Here is a 15,034-nt window from a genome sequence, read left to right on the forward strand (position 1 = left end):
ATCAAGTCACGAGGCAGCACCAGGCCCACTAGAGAAACACCAGAGCACCTCCTCCTAGACTTTGCCCCATCAGCTTCACTGCTGCTCTAGAGGTACTGGCACCACTTTTAGTCAAAGCAAGTGAGGTACCGAGGTTAGAAAGGAAGGCAAGGGGCACTAAGCATTAAAAAAATTTTAAAAGCAGGACTCCCTAAAAGCAGTTACCCACCAGTTAGAATAAAATGGAATCAAAGATCTCACTTAGAAAACACCTAAGAAATGAAAGAACACACATGAAACCTGTGGTATAGACACTGAAGAACATGCAAAAAAGCTGAAAATAAGACAGATAAATTCTGCTCCTGGACACTAGAGCCTCTCATAAAGGTAAATCTGTGCTCAAGTTGTCCATACACCTAAAGCCATTGCAACAAAGCCAGGCTGGTTTTGGGGTGACAAAGAAAACAGTCAGATGGTACCCAGAAGCAAACCTACCAGACGGAAGCCTATGAATAACCAGAGTGACTGACACAGAAGCATGGTGTCCTCCCCAAGAAGGTGACAACACTGGGCCTCAGTACTAACACTCACTTGTACTTGTTGTCCTCTGTCGGCTGAGTTTTTGGAGGCGACTCAAATCTTGCATAGTCTTGATCGTACCACAGCTGGTAGAAATAGGTCTTCCCATTGTCCTCTGCCATCAGGGCCTCAGGATCCATGCCTCCCTTTGGGGACAGGGATGCTGTGTCAGGCATGATCCCAAACAGTGAGGTAGGGCACACGAGGGGCACTGGGCACTCACCTCCATGGCCCAGTTCTCCGATGGAGCTTTGTAGACAACTGTCACCTTGCTGTGAATGTATGACAGCTGCATGTCCTCACACTCGTCTACCAGGAACAGCTCCAGGGGGTCCGATGTAGCCCCAAGGACTGTGTCTGTGCCAGCACAGAACCAGTGGGCATGAAACATCTGCCCTTGGATGCTGTCCTCCCACAATGCCGTGACCCTGGAGTCAGAAGAGCAGAAGGGAAGAAAGTTCTAACTTCACCAGCAGATCTGTTCTGAGTTTCCTGGGGGAACTTATATTTTTTTGTTTTGTTGTTTCCGTCTAGAACAAAGAGCTGCCACTGCTATTCTTGCAAATAGGCATCTCCTACTTGTTCAAGAGAAAGTGTGTGCTGAAGTAAAGCAAAGGAAAGGATACAAACCTTGCTAAGTACAGTGGCTTCGAGGAGTCATCTGGAATAACAGAGACACAGTCCCCCACTTCCAGGGTTTCTGAGTCAATGCACACCTTCTTATAGTAAGTCTTCTTGCTATCAGTCTGAAAACAAAGAGTTTATTTCAGAGGAAGGTTTGACCTGCATGTTGTTACTTAATATAAAGACACAGCCATGGCTGGTGTGGCTCAGGAGACTGAACACCAGCCTGCAAACCAAAGGGTCACCAGTTCAACACATGCCTGGGCTGTGGGCCAGATCCCTGGTTGGGGGCATGCAAGAGGCAGCCACACACTGATGATTCTCTCCCTCTTTCTCCCTCCCTTCCCCTCTTTCTATAAATAAATTTTTTTAAAAAATCTAAAGACATAACCCATACTGATTTCATTAAGAAGTCATAAGCTATACTGGCCTTTCTCCTGTGGAGAACATCCACCTGCCTCTATTGTCAGCTCTGCCCTTGCTAGTCAGCAGCAAATCAGGTTCCAGCACTCAGTGTTAACAGCACCAGTCCCAGCTCTTCGTCGTGGTCCTAAAGTCACATCTCATCCCCGACTCCTCGCAGCCACACAGGCTTCTTTCCTTTTCTCCCATAAGGAAAACTGGTTCGCACCTCAGACCCTCTGCCCTGGTTCTTCCCCAGTTTTACATGGGGCGGCTCCACTCCCACCTTCTGGGTCTCAGCACAGACATCACCTCTTTGGCAAAGCCTCATGGCCCCAGCCCCCTTCCAGCTCTCCACCTGCCCAGCACACGCGTCTGTCCTCCCGCCCTGGAGCATCGGCACCACAGGGCAGGGCTGAGCCACGTCCAGACCTGAAGCAGTACCCAGCAGAGAAGCCTCATGCTTGCTGAGTGAACCGACTGTACCTCTGGCTTATGGACACCAAGGGAGCAGTGCTGAGGACACTGGCCTTCCAGCTTGGTCAAGGAACAGAGCCTTAGATGTGGAGCTGACCAGAGTGACCAGGAGGCAATCTACTAGTGCCCCAAGGACACCCACTCCATGACCAGAGATGTTGACAACTCTCTTCAGAACAAGCTGTGAAGGGGAAGCAGCCCAACACCCTTCGAACTATGTCAAATATTCGTTTTGAAACATTTCGGAACTTTCAGGAATCTACAACTTTAGGCACAAAAACAAAACATTTCTGGTGTGTGGCCACGGGCCCAGGCCTGGGCCTCACAGCCGGCTCCGGTCCTCTTGTGAGGCAAGCAAGCAGGATGTAGGCCGCTCAAGGGGCCCGGTGGCAAGCCAGGAGGTGACAATCGGCTTCTCAGGAGGGTGGCGGCAGGAAGATGGAGAGCCTGCTCTAGGATTACCTTAACTGCTTCTCCAATCCAAGAGATCCGGTTCTTGTTCTGTTTCTTTTTCTTCCCCTGATGCATTTTTTTGGGTGATGGCATCTCTGGGATATTGTCATCCACTTCTTCGTCGTCATCTGCCTCCTTCATGGCCATATTGGGACACCTACAAAGTCACTTGTATAAGTAAGGCTCCTTTTCTAGGTAAAACCGACTGGGGCTGTTTTAGTCAGATAACAAGGACCGGCCTGGAGACAATGCTAGATAAGGCCCTCCTGCCTGCTCTGCACATTTCCCTGTAGCTGACCCGCAGCACAAAGAGTACTAGCCATCAGCGGGCACTGTCTTCTGCCACCAGAACGGATGTCAGCCAAGCCTACCTCCTCTCCTGGCAGGCCTGCTTGCTCCGTCCGCTACCACCGAATTTAACCATATCCTTACAGGCTTTACACTTTCCACACTCGGGCTGCTGACAAACCTGAAAGGCAGTTAAAAAGTACATCAAATGGCCATTCGTAACAACTGGTCACCAGGTTTTTGGTGAATTACAAGTTCAGAAGTTGTACATTTAGCCTCATTAGAGGTACGGGGGATGAGTCAGGAACAAGGCACCACTCTTACCCTCCAGAGCAGCAGCAGTTAAGAAGCTGGGCGTGTGGTGCTGGATCAGGCGGGGGACTGGCACTGCTCAAGGGTTTAAGGTGGTAGCACCACTTTGGAGAGCAGTTTTCTAGACCGAAGTTAAGCAGGTAACCCACCCCCCAGCAATTTTGCTTCTAAACAGAGGCAGTCGCAGAAGTCTCATTCAAGGATGCTGCCTTGAAAGTGGCCTGTCGTCGAGGGGTAAGTTGGGACTGTCATATAATGAAGTGCTATGGAATAGTTGAAACGAATTAACTAGATCTACCTATACCAACACATAACACAATTACAAAAAATACCAGTTCTGTATATTCAAAAAACGTTTTAAAGCTTAGGTACACATGTGCTAGATGGAAAAATCAAGTAAAACCAAAACAAGAATGGTGAGGACATGCAAATTCCTGTTAAGGGCTGCCACTGAAGACAAAAAGGAAAAGCTTTGGATCCAGTGGACAGTGTGAACACAGGGCGGTTACGAAGGCAGCTGCTATATTTTTGCATCTAAGTTTTCATCCAAAGTAAGTCAAATAATAGATACCAAAATATATCCAGTCTCCGGATCATAGACAATTAGGGGGATTAATTCCTCCAGAGTAAAGGGAAAAAAAATTCACAGAAAGAGGCCTTCTAAGGCCTCGAACCTAAGTTGGACAGAGTCCCCACTTTTCTGGGAAAGTTATAGCACAAGACAAGGCAAGCTCCTGGAAGGGTTTCCTCTCCTGGAGGGAGCAGCACCTCAGTGAGGTGGCAACTCCCTCTGTCCTCACACTGGGGCCTTCAGACACAATGAGATGCAGGCGGAGCAAATGCTGCCACTCCGGAAACTAGGCACCTTTAGTTAGTGACAGTAGCATTAACCGCAAAGCGTCCAAGCACACCAATTTCAACAGCTGTCGTATCAATCTGTTGGTCCTGTGAGGCATGCAGGTCTCCCCAGATCAGCAACTTTCTCCCTGCTTACATTTTAGGGGTCACATTTGAAAGCTGAGCATCCCAAGCCAGAAAGAGACGGGGATGATTTGCTCAGATCACATGGGGAGCTGAGCCCAGGTGCGGTTACCTCACAGACGCCGCACCGCCGGCGTTTGAAGGCATTCTCCTTGTCTTCTCTGTCATCCTTTTCAATCTGCTCTGCGAAGAAAGTGTCGAAGATCTGGTAGACCAGCTTGGTGGTGGTCGCTTTAGTAGGGCCTTTGTCCTTCTCCTTGGCGGAATGACTGATGGTCTGACGTCTCTCAGCTCGCCTAGGAGAGAGGATCCACCATGTTAGCAGGACACTCTACCTTCTCTGCTCTCAGATCTTTGGTTTTACTCTGGCTGCGTCCTTACCTTCTTCCCAGGGTGACACCAGCCAACTTGATCAGGTCTCTCATGCAGGGGGTCAGGAAGATGGGCTGCTCGTCACTGTCCCCAGCCGCATCGTAACTCTCTACTTGTTCCACCACAAACTGAGCGTGGCGAAGGAGGGAATCCTCAGTAAATCGATTCAGGTTGAGCACCGAAGGAGGAACAGTGGTCTTTAAGAAAAAACACCAGAAGTTTGTTAGACTTAAGCAAAACTCTTCCAATTAAACCCAAAAAGTTTCTGCTAATTCTAGACATGAGTTCTCCAACACTATCTACGTTGCATGTAAATAGGAGTGAATCCAGATTACAAAGAACTTAAACCTTGTACCTCAATCTTATTGATCAGGTCTTCATAGGTCGAGTCAGGGTTGTTCTGCAGGAACTCAACAACTATCTTACTTATGTAGATCTTCTCCTGCATGACGCTGAACACTGGGGCGTACTCTGGGCTGGGATCCATCAGAATGTATTCAGCAAAGGCTGGAGTGAGCAGAAGATGTTTTTATAGAACAGTTTGGACCTGATGGCAGCTATAGTGGCCAAGGGGCAGAGATGAGTTGATGAAGCTTGTGAAGAGTCTCAGTCATCCCATACCCAAGTGTCAAAAACGTAAAGCACAATCAGAGTTACCATCTCATTCGGAAGCGGCCCATTTGGACTGACTAGAGAACTTGCTGAGGGGCTTTCATTTAGCTCATCTCTGGTTTTTGAAATCTGGTCTGGGTTTGAGTTACAAGAAGATGATCTGCTCATACAACTGGAGGGTCAATTCCAAGGCCAGCGGTAACTAATACAAGAGGCCATCCCAGAACCCCATGTGGTCACCACATGATTAGTGGTGTCCACGTGAGTCTGCTGAGAGGTCCCAAAGCCCAACCAAGCCCCAGGGAGAACAGAAGCAAAGGCTCCTTGCATAACCCAGAAGTCCACAGTTGGCCACATACTTACAGGTGCTGAAGCCAATGAGAGCCTTTTCACCTCCATCAAAGCCAGTGATCCACCATTCATTGATGGGGCCAAGGTTTTTGCCATTAACACCACCTAAGAGATAGAAAGAAGAAAAAGTTTCTTGAAAGGAAATGGACTCAGAGCTACGACTCACATCAGAATCTCAGCAGGGCCATGTGGCACCTAAGTGACCACCTGAGCTGACATCCCTTATCAGCCAAGCCTGGTCCTCATCAGATATCAGAGGGCATTTCCTCAGAGCTGTTCACAGCCAAGTCTCAAGCCTTATCTTCAAGAGGCAGGAGTTCCAGCTAAATATTACTTTACAGGCAAGCTATTTGTTTTTAAAGTATCTTTCTCAAAAATAACCTGGGATGTTCCACTTACCTTCAAGAGATGGGTCATCGTCATATATTGGTTTTGCTGAACCAGAAAAGAAGAGCTCAACATTCTTCTCAATGAGGCCAGTGTCGATTGGGCACAGGTGACCACGTTTACAGTACACGCTAGGCAGGTAACAAAGAGTGTGTTAACCAGCTGACCCATGAAGGCAATCACAGCACAGAGTCAAGTTCAGGCACAGGTGACAGGACTACGCGCAATTCCTAGACTGTTATCTTTCTGGTTATCAGACCACTAGATCAATCCAGTGTTTTCTCACCCAAACAGCTTCTACCTGATCCTCCCACCTGTGCATCAAGAATAAAGTGTCTGCAAAGGCAACACCAAGAGATCAGTGAGAGTCGAATGACGAGAAGTCTCATGAGAGAACAAGTCACTACATCTTCCCTTGGCATGTTGCTAATAGAGAAATTCCAGCCCTTAACCTCATTCTACTCACAGCTGTGCAACTGTCACCTCTCCCTAGCTCCAAAACAGTTTCATTGCAAAAAAAACAAAAAAATACCCTCATACCCATTAAGCAGTCACTCTCTATTCTGTCCATAACCCCAACAACCACAGGTCTACTTTCTGTTTCTATGGATTTACCTGTTCGAAATATTTCTTATATGGTTAGTTTTGTGTCATGTTTCACCTCAAAAAAATTTAATAAAAGCATATTGTATAATAGCTTCTGCCTCCTTCCAGGGGTAAAGACCAAGTGTAAGGGCATCCAGAGATACTCCTTGAGAGCTGGGAGGGTGTTCCTCATTAAGCAGGATGCCAAACTTAAGAACAACATGAATCAGGGATTCTGCTCATGGACCAGCTCATGCTGGCCTCAAAACCACTCTCCTGCACTGGAGATGCCAGGCCACCCCTCAGAGTCCCCAGGTGGGCCACAAAGGCACCAGTGCTGGTCTCCTGAGACCATCTGCCACCACACTCCATTTTTTAAAAATGAAAATGAGCACCTTGAATTGAGCTTCCCCATTACATGCCAGGCACGGTAGACAGACATGGGCCACAACCCTGCTCTTGAGATGTGAAGTCCAGTGGAAAAGATGGACACATACCAAGGGAGGGCACATACTGGAAACCCACAGAAGACAAGGATCCAGAGCCCAGCCAAGGGGGCTGCCCCTGGGCTCTCTCAGTAGAGGGGGCATCAAGGAGAAGTTAAAAGCCCCAGGTAGGGGTAGGACTCACTGGTTCACAGGATGAATCCTGCCTGAAACTTGTTTTCAGCCATCCTGTTCAGCCCAAGAGGTAAACAGAGTCCCTCACTAACCAGGGCGGTCTGGCTCTGACAGCCTGATGATAAAAGGCACGTTATTCCTGGTAAGTCTGTCCTTATTGCTCCCTTCCTACCCCACAGGAATGAGTCTACGGCAGACCCTGTCTCAAGGAAGAAGCCGAGACCCCAGCCCTGACATTACTGACTACAGCAGCCCTGCTCCAGCTCCCGGTCCTCTCCCAAGCCTCTGGCCTGAGGAATGCTATAGGGAGGCAGCGACACATGAACGCCAGCTCTGTCCACACAGCATGTTTGGTTGTGCCATCAGACAGAGGTTTGGACCACGCCCTGGGGGTCGCTGGTAGATGACCAGCTTCCCAAAACGAATCAGAATCCTGACTGCTGGAGAAGGGGATAAAAGCAACCCACACAGGGAGTGTGAAAAGTGCTACAGAAGAAATTCACTGGGGTCTTGTCCCAGGACACACCAACCCCTGCAACCTGCTGTGGGGCAAGGGTATCAGAAAGGGCTGCCCAGAAGTGATGTCCATCTGAGGCTCACAACAGGCGTGACTGAGGGGAACGACTTGCCCCTACAACACCTCTCCAGGGGGGAGAAACAGCATGTGCCTAGGCCTGAAAGGAGACGTGGGCTAAAGTTATAGTCCATATACCACGGACCGTCATTCAAGGAAAATTCTGGAGTCAAGGCCACCGCCTGCAAAGCCCCGTATGATCTAGCCCTCTCTCCAGCACCCAGCTCCCTGACTAGATTTCCCCAGCACTCCATCCCCGCCCTACCCCAGCCCCACCGACTGGCCTCATCACTGAGTCTGCCACAGCCAACACATGCCCACCTCTGAGCCTCTATACCTCCTACTCCCTCCTCCTGAGATGTCTCTCCCTAGCTATCCCCTCAGCTTGTTCTCTTGTGCCACTGAGTCTTACTCAAGCCATTTCCCCACCATTCTATTCTAAACACCACTTCCTCACCGAGCCACTCTCTGCTTTCCATGCTTTGCACGTGTCATAACCGTCACTGCCTGACAGGCATAACTTCTGTTCAGCCTCTGTGAGCGCAGGGACCTGAAGTACTATATCCACAACATCTAGTGCAGTACCTAGCACAAAGCTCTCATTTGAATGAATGACCTCCAGGGTGTGTACAGACTGAAGATTTAACATGTAGTTTTAATAATTGCCCCCCACCCCCACCCCCCAAAAAACATCAACCCCTAGCAAAAATCTACTACACTTCCACCAGGTTTGTGGCTTTTACCATCAAGTGTTAGGAGCATGAGGATTTTGCGGGTAAGGTGCTAGAGACATTAAGAACTTAGGCATCTTTGGGGAAGTGCCCTGTCACAAGGAGAAGCGTAACAGTACCTGAAGCACGTCAGTTTGTGTTGGGGAAGAGCCTCATAACTCTCAAAGCCTGATTCATTAGCGTCGAAGATGGACAGTCTCTCATTTGTCAACAGCTGTGGCTCATCCACCTGAAAGATATCGGACCATTAAGCAGAGGCACAAAAGCCAAGGAAATGAAAGGCTAAAGACAGAGCTGGAACTTACTGCATCAGTGGGATGATGTTCGTACTTGAGTTCGGGATCATCCAGGTACTGTCCGCACTGCACGCATCTCTGAAGATGGGCCTGTGGGGCATGATACACATGGTGCTCAGAGAGCCAGCGCCAAGCCATCCCTTTAGCGCTGCGCCACCGGTTTTAGCCCCAGATGCACATTTACCTTGGAATACACTACTGTTTTGGTTCGAGCCATTTTCTTCTCAGTTCTGGGAACAAAACACAAGAGTTTCTTTTTTCAGTTATTTCAGAGCATATCAGAATCCATTGTCAAAGTCGAATCTAACCCACCCAACGCAGATGAGTACCAGGTGCTGTTTAAGAGGCAAGGTGCTAGGTTACAAGTGTCTCTTTACCACATGCAGGGGACCTGCCTCACAGGGAAGAACTGGAGCATCTTAGTCCTGTGCTCACAGACCTGATCTGAGTCAAAGCTAAGGCTGGTCCGGCAATTCACAAAAACAAAACAAAAATATCCCTTCTTTCTAGAACAATTATTTTAAGAGTATTGTCTGCTATGCAGAAAGACAAAAAATAAGTTCTTACGGTTCTTTGGATGTCGTTTTGCGTCTCTTCTCCTCCTAGATGGAAAGAAACAAAATTGGCGTAAAGGGTAAAATTTTGTATTTTACTTCTGCATAATGCTTTAGAGTTAATAATTTTATATATGTGGTTATCACAAAACCTAGTCAAGAGGTAGAAAAGAAAGCAGTCGAAAAACCAGAGACCCAAACCACCTCCAGTGTGCAGTCTTAAAACCAAAATTCTTATAACCAAAGGCTTCTTTAAAAGACTCATAAGAGATCAATTAAAACAAAAAAACAAAATTCTTAGCTTTCTTATACAAGCAGGACCTCAAATAAATCACTGATGAAACCCTAACCCCACATGTGACTATTTGGAGAAGGGGCTTTAAAGAAAGTGGCTAAGGGTAAATGTAGCCATAAGGGCTAGTTACCAATCCCACAGGACCGGTGCCCCTACAAGGGGAAGGGACCAGAGCTCGCTCTCCCGCCATGCTCACACAGGCAAAGGCCAAATGAGGGCCCACTGAGAAGGTGACTATCAGGAAGCCAGAAAGAAAGGCTTCACCAGACACTAACCCTGCCAGCATTTTGATCTTAAGACTTCCAGTATCCAGAACTGAAAAAAATATCTGTTGTTTACACCAACCAGAATGTGGTGTTTCGTTATGGCAGCTTGAGCAGACAAATATAAGGGGAAACTTATTTCTAGAATTATTTTGGATAAAGGAAGGAATGATAGAAGTAGACTATCACTTCTGGTGAAATAATGGAATGAAGCAATGGCTATTTAAAAACATGAGGTGAAAAACTGAGGGGACTTTATAATGGGTGGATTGACTGGACAGCACCTGAGCCCAGTGATCAATCTTAACTCCACAAAAAGATGACTGTGCCTTCTAGTGCGATGGGACATCGCAGAAGTGCTCTGGAAGACAATAGAAGACCTGCACCTGGTCAAGACTCTGGACCTAGCAACAGCCTGCAGGAGACAGGGCTGGCGGGGGACGGGGATGCCAGAGGGGCGCAAACGGCAAAACCCAGAAACCAGGCACTCGACAGACACACAGGCTCCGTCCACATACTACAAGTACAAGGAGCAGGGTGGGAGTGTGGTGAGACATTCAAGACAAATGTCAACCAAATATATTGTGTAGACCTCGTTTGTGACCTGCTTCAGATAAACAGACAGACACAATGGAGAAAGTCAGGGAAGTCTGAACAAAGACTAGATCTCGTTACTGCTGTGTTAGGGTGATGGGATTGTGGTGATGTTTACAAAGATTCCTTTCCTTTTACAAGCAGTTCTTCTGTGAATATTTTAGTAATCTATCTGGGATGTGTTCATCACTGGGGTAAAGGGAGGGTAAGGAGAAAAGTGGGGCTTGGCTAAAACACGGTCACTAAGTCAGTCATTGTGGAAGGTTGATGAAGACTGTGAGGGTCTGCTAAACTAGTCTGCCTGCTTTTGGGTATGTTTTAATATTTCCATAACAAAAAAGCAGTTTTTAAAAAATCACTTTAACATTCTAGCTGATGGAATATATGAAATACGGTAAAATTAAAAAAACGAGGCCTTACCTTTTCATCCTCATCTTTTTCATCAGAAACTTGCGGTTTTACTCCTTCAGGAGTTTTTTCTTCAGGTCTCCTTTTGGCAGCTCTGTGGGGTAAACAAATATATGCCAAATATTAGCTCAGAAAAAATTAACCATATCGCCAACTTGCATCAAAAACAAACTAATGCCTCCCTATCAAAAAGCAAAATATTCAGCCCTGGCTGGTGTGGCTCAGTAGGTTGGGTGTTGTCCTGCAAACCAAAAGGTCGCTGGTTCTACCCCCAGTCAGGGCACATGCCTCGGTTGAGGGCCAGGTCCCTGGTTGGTGGCGTGCGAGAGGCAACCGATCGCTGTTTCTCTCCCTCTCCTCCCTCCCTTCCCCTCTCATTAAAATGAATGAATAGTCCCTGACCAGGTAGCTCAGTTGGTTAGAGCATCGTCCCAATGTGCCAATTGCGGGTTTGATCCCCAGTCAGGGCACATACAAGAAGCAACAATGAATACGTACCTAAGTAGAACAACAAATCGACGTTTATCTCTCTTTCCAGTCAGTAAAAAAATTTTTTTAAATGAATGAATAAAAATCTTAATAAAAGTAAATATTCAGAATATATCTGGGAAACAGATTCTTTCTTCTCATCCAAAAAGAAAGCCCCATGTCACGGTGGCTCTAAAGGCATATTGCTAATTCGTAACCCTAAAACAAGGTTTTCAGAAGCCCCATGTGGCCCCCTCAGATGTGGGGGCACCTGATGAGAGGTGCTGGAAGCTAAGGGACACACATGACTCTGTGCAGGGACAGGAGTGCCACAGGCAGAAGGTAAGAGGTAAGAGGGCTCAGTTTGGTTTCTTAATCAACCCTGCCCCAACTGATCCAATCTTCCAATAGCATCAGCAACTCCCTGTAAACCTCTACATAGTCACAGGTCTCTGGAACACTTATTTTAGTCATTTAAATTACACAAAGCACAGCGCAGAAGTGCAAGCATTTTAACCACTTACAGATCTTTGGGTTGACTTCTGTGCCTCTTTTCATCCTGAGAGGGGGAAGCAGAAATGGAGAGATAAAGGGGAAATAATTAGCCTCTGAGAAAGAGCTAGACCAAACCCGAAGTATCAGTTAGTGACTGCAGCACCGCAGAACTAGAGTAGGAGGGTCTCAGCAGACATACAGGATAGAGACAAGGCTTCAAATCTTTAACTCAGCTCCCTATCCCCTTCAGACGAGAGTTGATCAAACAATTGGCAAACTGTCTCTGAAAAGTCCTGAAAACAAACACTTTCAGATTTGCAAGATACATGCCACAACTACTCAACTGCCTCTGTAGCACAAAAGCAACCGGAGACCATATGTCAATGAACAGGCATGGCTATGGTCCAATAAAGCTTTATACAAAAACAGACGGCCAGATTCAACCTGTGGGCCATAGTTTGCCAAACTGTCCCAGGAAAGCTCAGCGCAGGAAACTATAGCAATTTTGCTTATGTTGGCCAAAATGCCTATAGCTCCATCTGTCATCTGGTCAAGGGTGAAGACAAGCACTGAGATAGCGAAGGCAGGGGTGGGAGGGCCCATGACTTAGAATCTACTATGGAAAATTAAGAAATAAAAATAAGAATTCTGTCCTGGCTGGGTAGCTCAGTTGGTTAGAGCATTGCTTCAAGGTTGTGAGTTGGATCCCAGGTCAGGGCACATACGATAAACAACCGATGAATGAATAAATAAGTGAAACAAACAAATCAATGTTTCTCTAAATAAATAAATAAACAAACAAACAAACAAACAAATAAATAAATAAATATTTTAAAAAGCAAGAATTCCAAACTCTGCTATCAACTCTTTGTTCTTCTATATGGACAATCAAGTATCTTCTAAGCTTACAGACAAAAAAATACTTTTCTGATAATATAGTTCATCTTCATAAAGCAATAAACCTATGAATGGATCTATTAAAGTAGAAAAGTCAACAACATTAAAAAGGCAAAGGGCTGGCTGTGTAATCTGAGTCACCTGCCAATCTCTGAGAAGAATGAATGTTCTGGCGACACCATGAAAATCTCTCTAGGAAGGTAAGCAACGTCTGAACAGAAAAGGTAACAGACAATAAGATGTTAGAGCAAGCTGGCAGGAACACCAAGAGCCACCTGACATAGGACGAGAACAGACACCCATGGCCAACCAGGCTGGAAGTCAGAATGCTCATTATCGGGTAGTACGTGACCTCAGGCTTCACTCTATAGAATTTCAACAGACAGAAGCCCACAGAGACAATCCTGGGATTCCCTTAGTTCAGCCTCTCAGTCAGACAGTAACAAAGCTGCTTAAAGAGCCTTTGATTCCTATGCTGTGGCCCCCAGCAGATTTACCCCCCTCCGTAAGAATTCAGGTAGCAGGACAGCCCTGTGGATACAGCCTTGTTATCCTGCAGTTTCATGCAAGCCCAGCCTGTCTTAATGTATTATTTTTAAACCCTAAAACATGTTTGCTTCACTGAATTAGAGGTGAGGAGGCTGGTGGGAATTGGGGGAACTAGACTCAGAACTCAGGAGACTGGCTGTTAAAGCAGCCGTGGGCATGGCTGACACACGTGACTGGGTTGACACATGTCAGGACTTATCAGTAGAGAGGATCTTAAGAGCGCTGATTCCAAAGACATCTTAGTCAAGGCACACACAGGCCCTCTTCTCCTTTATGGATAAACAGACAACTGAACTGAATGCTCACCACTCATCAGGCACTGACATACAGTGACAACCACCAGCCCCTACAAGGGAGATGAAGTAATTTACCCAGTCACCCCACAGGTGAGGTAGGGCTGGATTTGAACCCAGAGCCCTGCCCCATGTCATTTCCCCCAACCAAATGGAAACACAATAAAGTAACAAAAATTCAGTCATTACTTTCTCATCGTCATCCATTTCAGCCTGAACTCCTGGACTTGCTTCTCTGTCAGGCTCTTCCTTAGATTTCTGTTTAGGTGGTCTGTCACAAAACAAAAGACACACACCCCAGTCAGCTCAGGGAGCCTGACCCACTGCAAGCAGCCCAGTGAGGGCCTATGCACGGTCTCCTCCCTGAGTTAGAGCGCAGATCAGCTTTCCTACCCGAAGAGCAAGTCTTCACTGCAGGAAACCCAAAGGGCATTGATCGCCTCCGAACTTAGGGTCTCAGAAATGCCATCAACATTTTATACAAACATTGAGAGATGCCAGTAGTTGAAAACAAAAAACAGACAATAGGACTCCACTGACTTCTTGTGACAAGATGGGAATCCTACCTGCAGAGCAAGTGTCTAGCCCCAGGCCACCCCCTTGTAGGTAAGCCAGAGCTGGTGCCAGCTGTGTCACCGACCATGCAAAGCCAACTGCACATGGGAGAGCTTCACCTCCTGCTTGGCCAGGTCCCTGCCACTAGGTTTGGGTGTTCTCTCTAACCCCAATCAGGCTTAGCCTCAATCTCAACACTTGCTTCAGCCAAATGGATATCAAAAGAAGCTTGAGCCCTGGCTGGTATGGCTCAGTGGTTGAGCGCCAGCCTGCCAACCCAAAGGTCACCAGTTTGATTCCTGGTCAGGGCACATGGCTGGGTTGCAGACCAGGTCCCCGGTTGGGAATGTGCAAGAGGCAACAAACTGATGTTTCCCCTTGCATATTGGTGTTTCTTCCCCTCTCTTTCTCCTTCCCTTCCCTTCCACCTAAAAATTAAAAGAAACCTTTTTTTATTTTTTAAAGAAGTTTGAAAAGGTGTTGCTTCTCACTTCTGCCCTCATGGTCTGTTACTGCCATGAGATTATGCCCAGGCTGACCAAATCATGGGGCAGAAGCAGGTCCACCCTTTCATCCCTGGCCAAGATCAGCCAACAGCCACCAAGCTATAAACTCGTAAGTTCAATAAATGCTTAACTATCTTAAGCCACTAAACTTTGGGAGTATTTGTTACACAGCATTTTCATAGCTATGGGTAATAGATATAACATAGCTGCTTATTCAGTGTCCTTTAACCACCACTAGAGAAGTGTCTGCTATATGATTACTGCTGAGGAAGGGCCTGGGTCAAGGTCAGCTGAATCTCAACTGACCTCAGCCTTCACTATGGTAGTCTGACCTCCCACAAATGGAGCTCACCCACATACTACATGAATAATTAATGCACCTAATGGTCTGTTCAATCCATTATTTTTACCAGAATACTTATTTTAACAGTAAGTCTCACAATATAAAGTACAAAGGCATGTTAACTATACTTACAGTTCTTTGGTTTGACTTCTGAGTCTCATTTCCTAAGTGCAGGGGAAAAAAAAAAAAGA

At 46.7% G+C, this 15,034-nt stretch overlaps 1 protein-coding gene across 4 annotated transcripts in view; it reads right to left on the bottom strand.

Moving 5' to 3' along the window:
• DNMT1 (DNA methyltransferase 1) overlaps positions 1 to 15,034 on the bottom strand; it is a 68,935-nt gene that overhangs the window by 10,429 nt on the left and 43,472 nt on the right. For all 4 annotated transcript variants that reach the window (XM_090289534.1, XM_090289532.1, XM_090289531.1 and 1 more), the window contains 18 exons: positions 14,976 to 15,007; positions 13,629 to 13,710; positions 11,730 to 11,764; positions 10,750 to 10,831; positions 9,191 to 9,225; positions 8,808 to 8,853; positions 8,633 to 8,713; positions 8,447 to 8,556; positions 5,830 to 5,948; positions 5,443 to 5,535; positions 4,823 to 4,974; positions 4,477 to 4,664; positions 4,208 to 4,391; positions 2,886 to 2,983; positions 2,524 to 2,671; positions 1,189 to 1,304; positions 782 to 986; positions 571 to 704 (listed from right to left, as the gene is read on the bottom strand). In XM_090289534.1, the coding sequence (XP_090145660.1) occupies positions 571 to 704; positions 782 to 986; positions 1,189 to 1,304; positions 2,524 to 2,671; positions 2,886 to 2,983; positions 4,208 to 4,391; positions 4,477 to 4,664; positions 4,823 to 4,974; positions 5,443 to 5,535; positions 5,830 to 5,948; positions 8,447 to 8,556; positions 8,633 to 8,713; positions 8,808 to 8,853; positions 9,191 to 9,225; positions 10,750 to 10,831; positions 11,730 to 11,764; positions 13,629 to 13,710; positions 14,976 to 15,007 (1,940 nt within the window). The remainder of the gene's footprint in view (positions 1 to 570; positions 705 to 781; positions 987 to 1,188; positions 1,305 to 2,523; positions 2,672 to 2,885; positions 2,984 to 4,207; positions 4,392 to 4,476; positions 4,665 to 4,822; positions 4,975 to 5,442; positions 5,536 to 5,829; positions 5,949 to 8,446; positions 8,557 to 8,632; positions 8,714 to 8,807; positions 8,854 to 9,190; positions 9,226 to 10,749; positions 10,832 to 11,729; positions 11,765 to 13,628; positions 13,711 to 14,975; positions 15,008 to 15,034) is intronic.

This window comes from Furipterus horrens, unplaced genomic scaffold (genome assembly GCF_987537825.1).
Source record: "Furipterus horrens unplaced genomic scaffold, mFurHor1.1.pri manual_scaffold_10, whole genome shotgun sequence".
NCBI lineage: Eukaryota > Metazoa > Chordata > Mammalia > Chiroptera > Furipteridae > Furipterus > Furipterus horrens.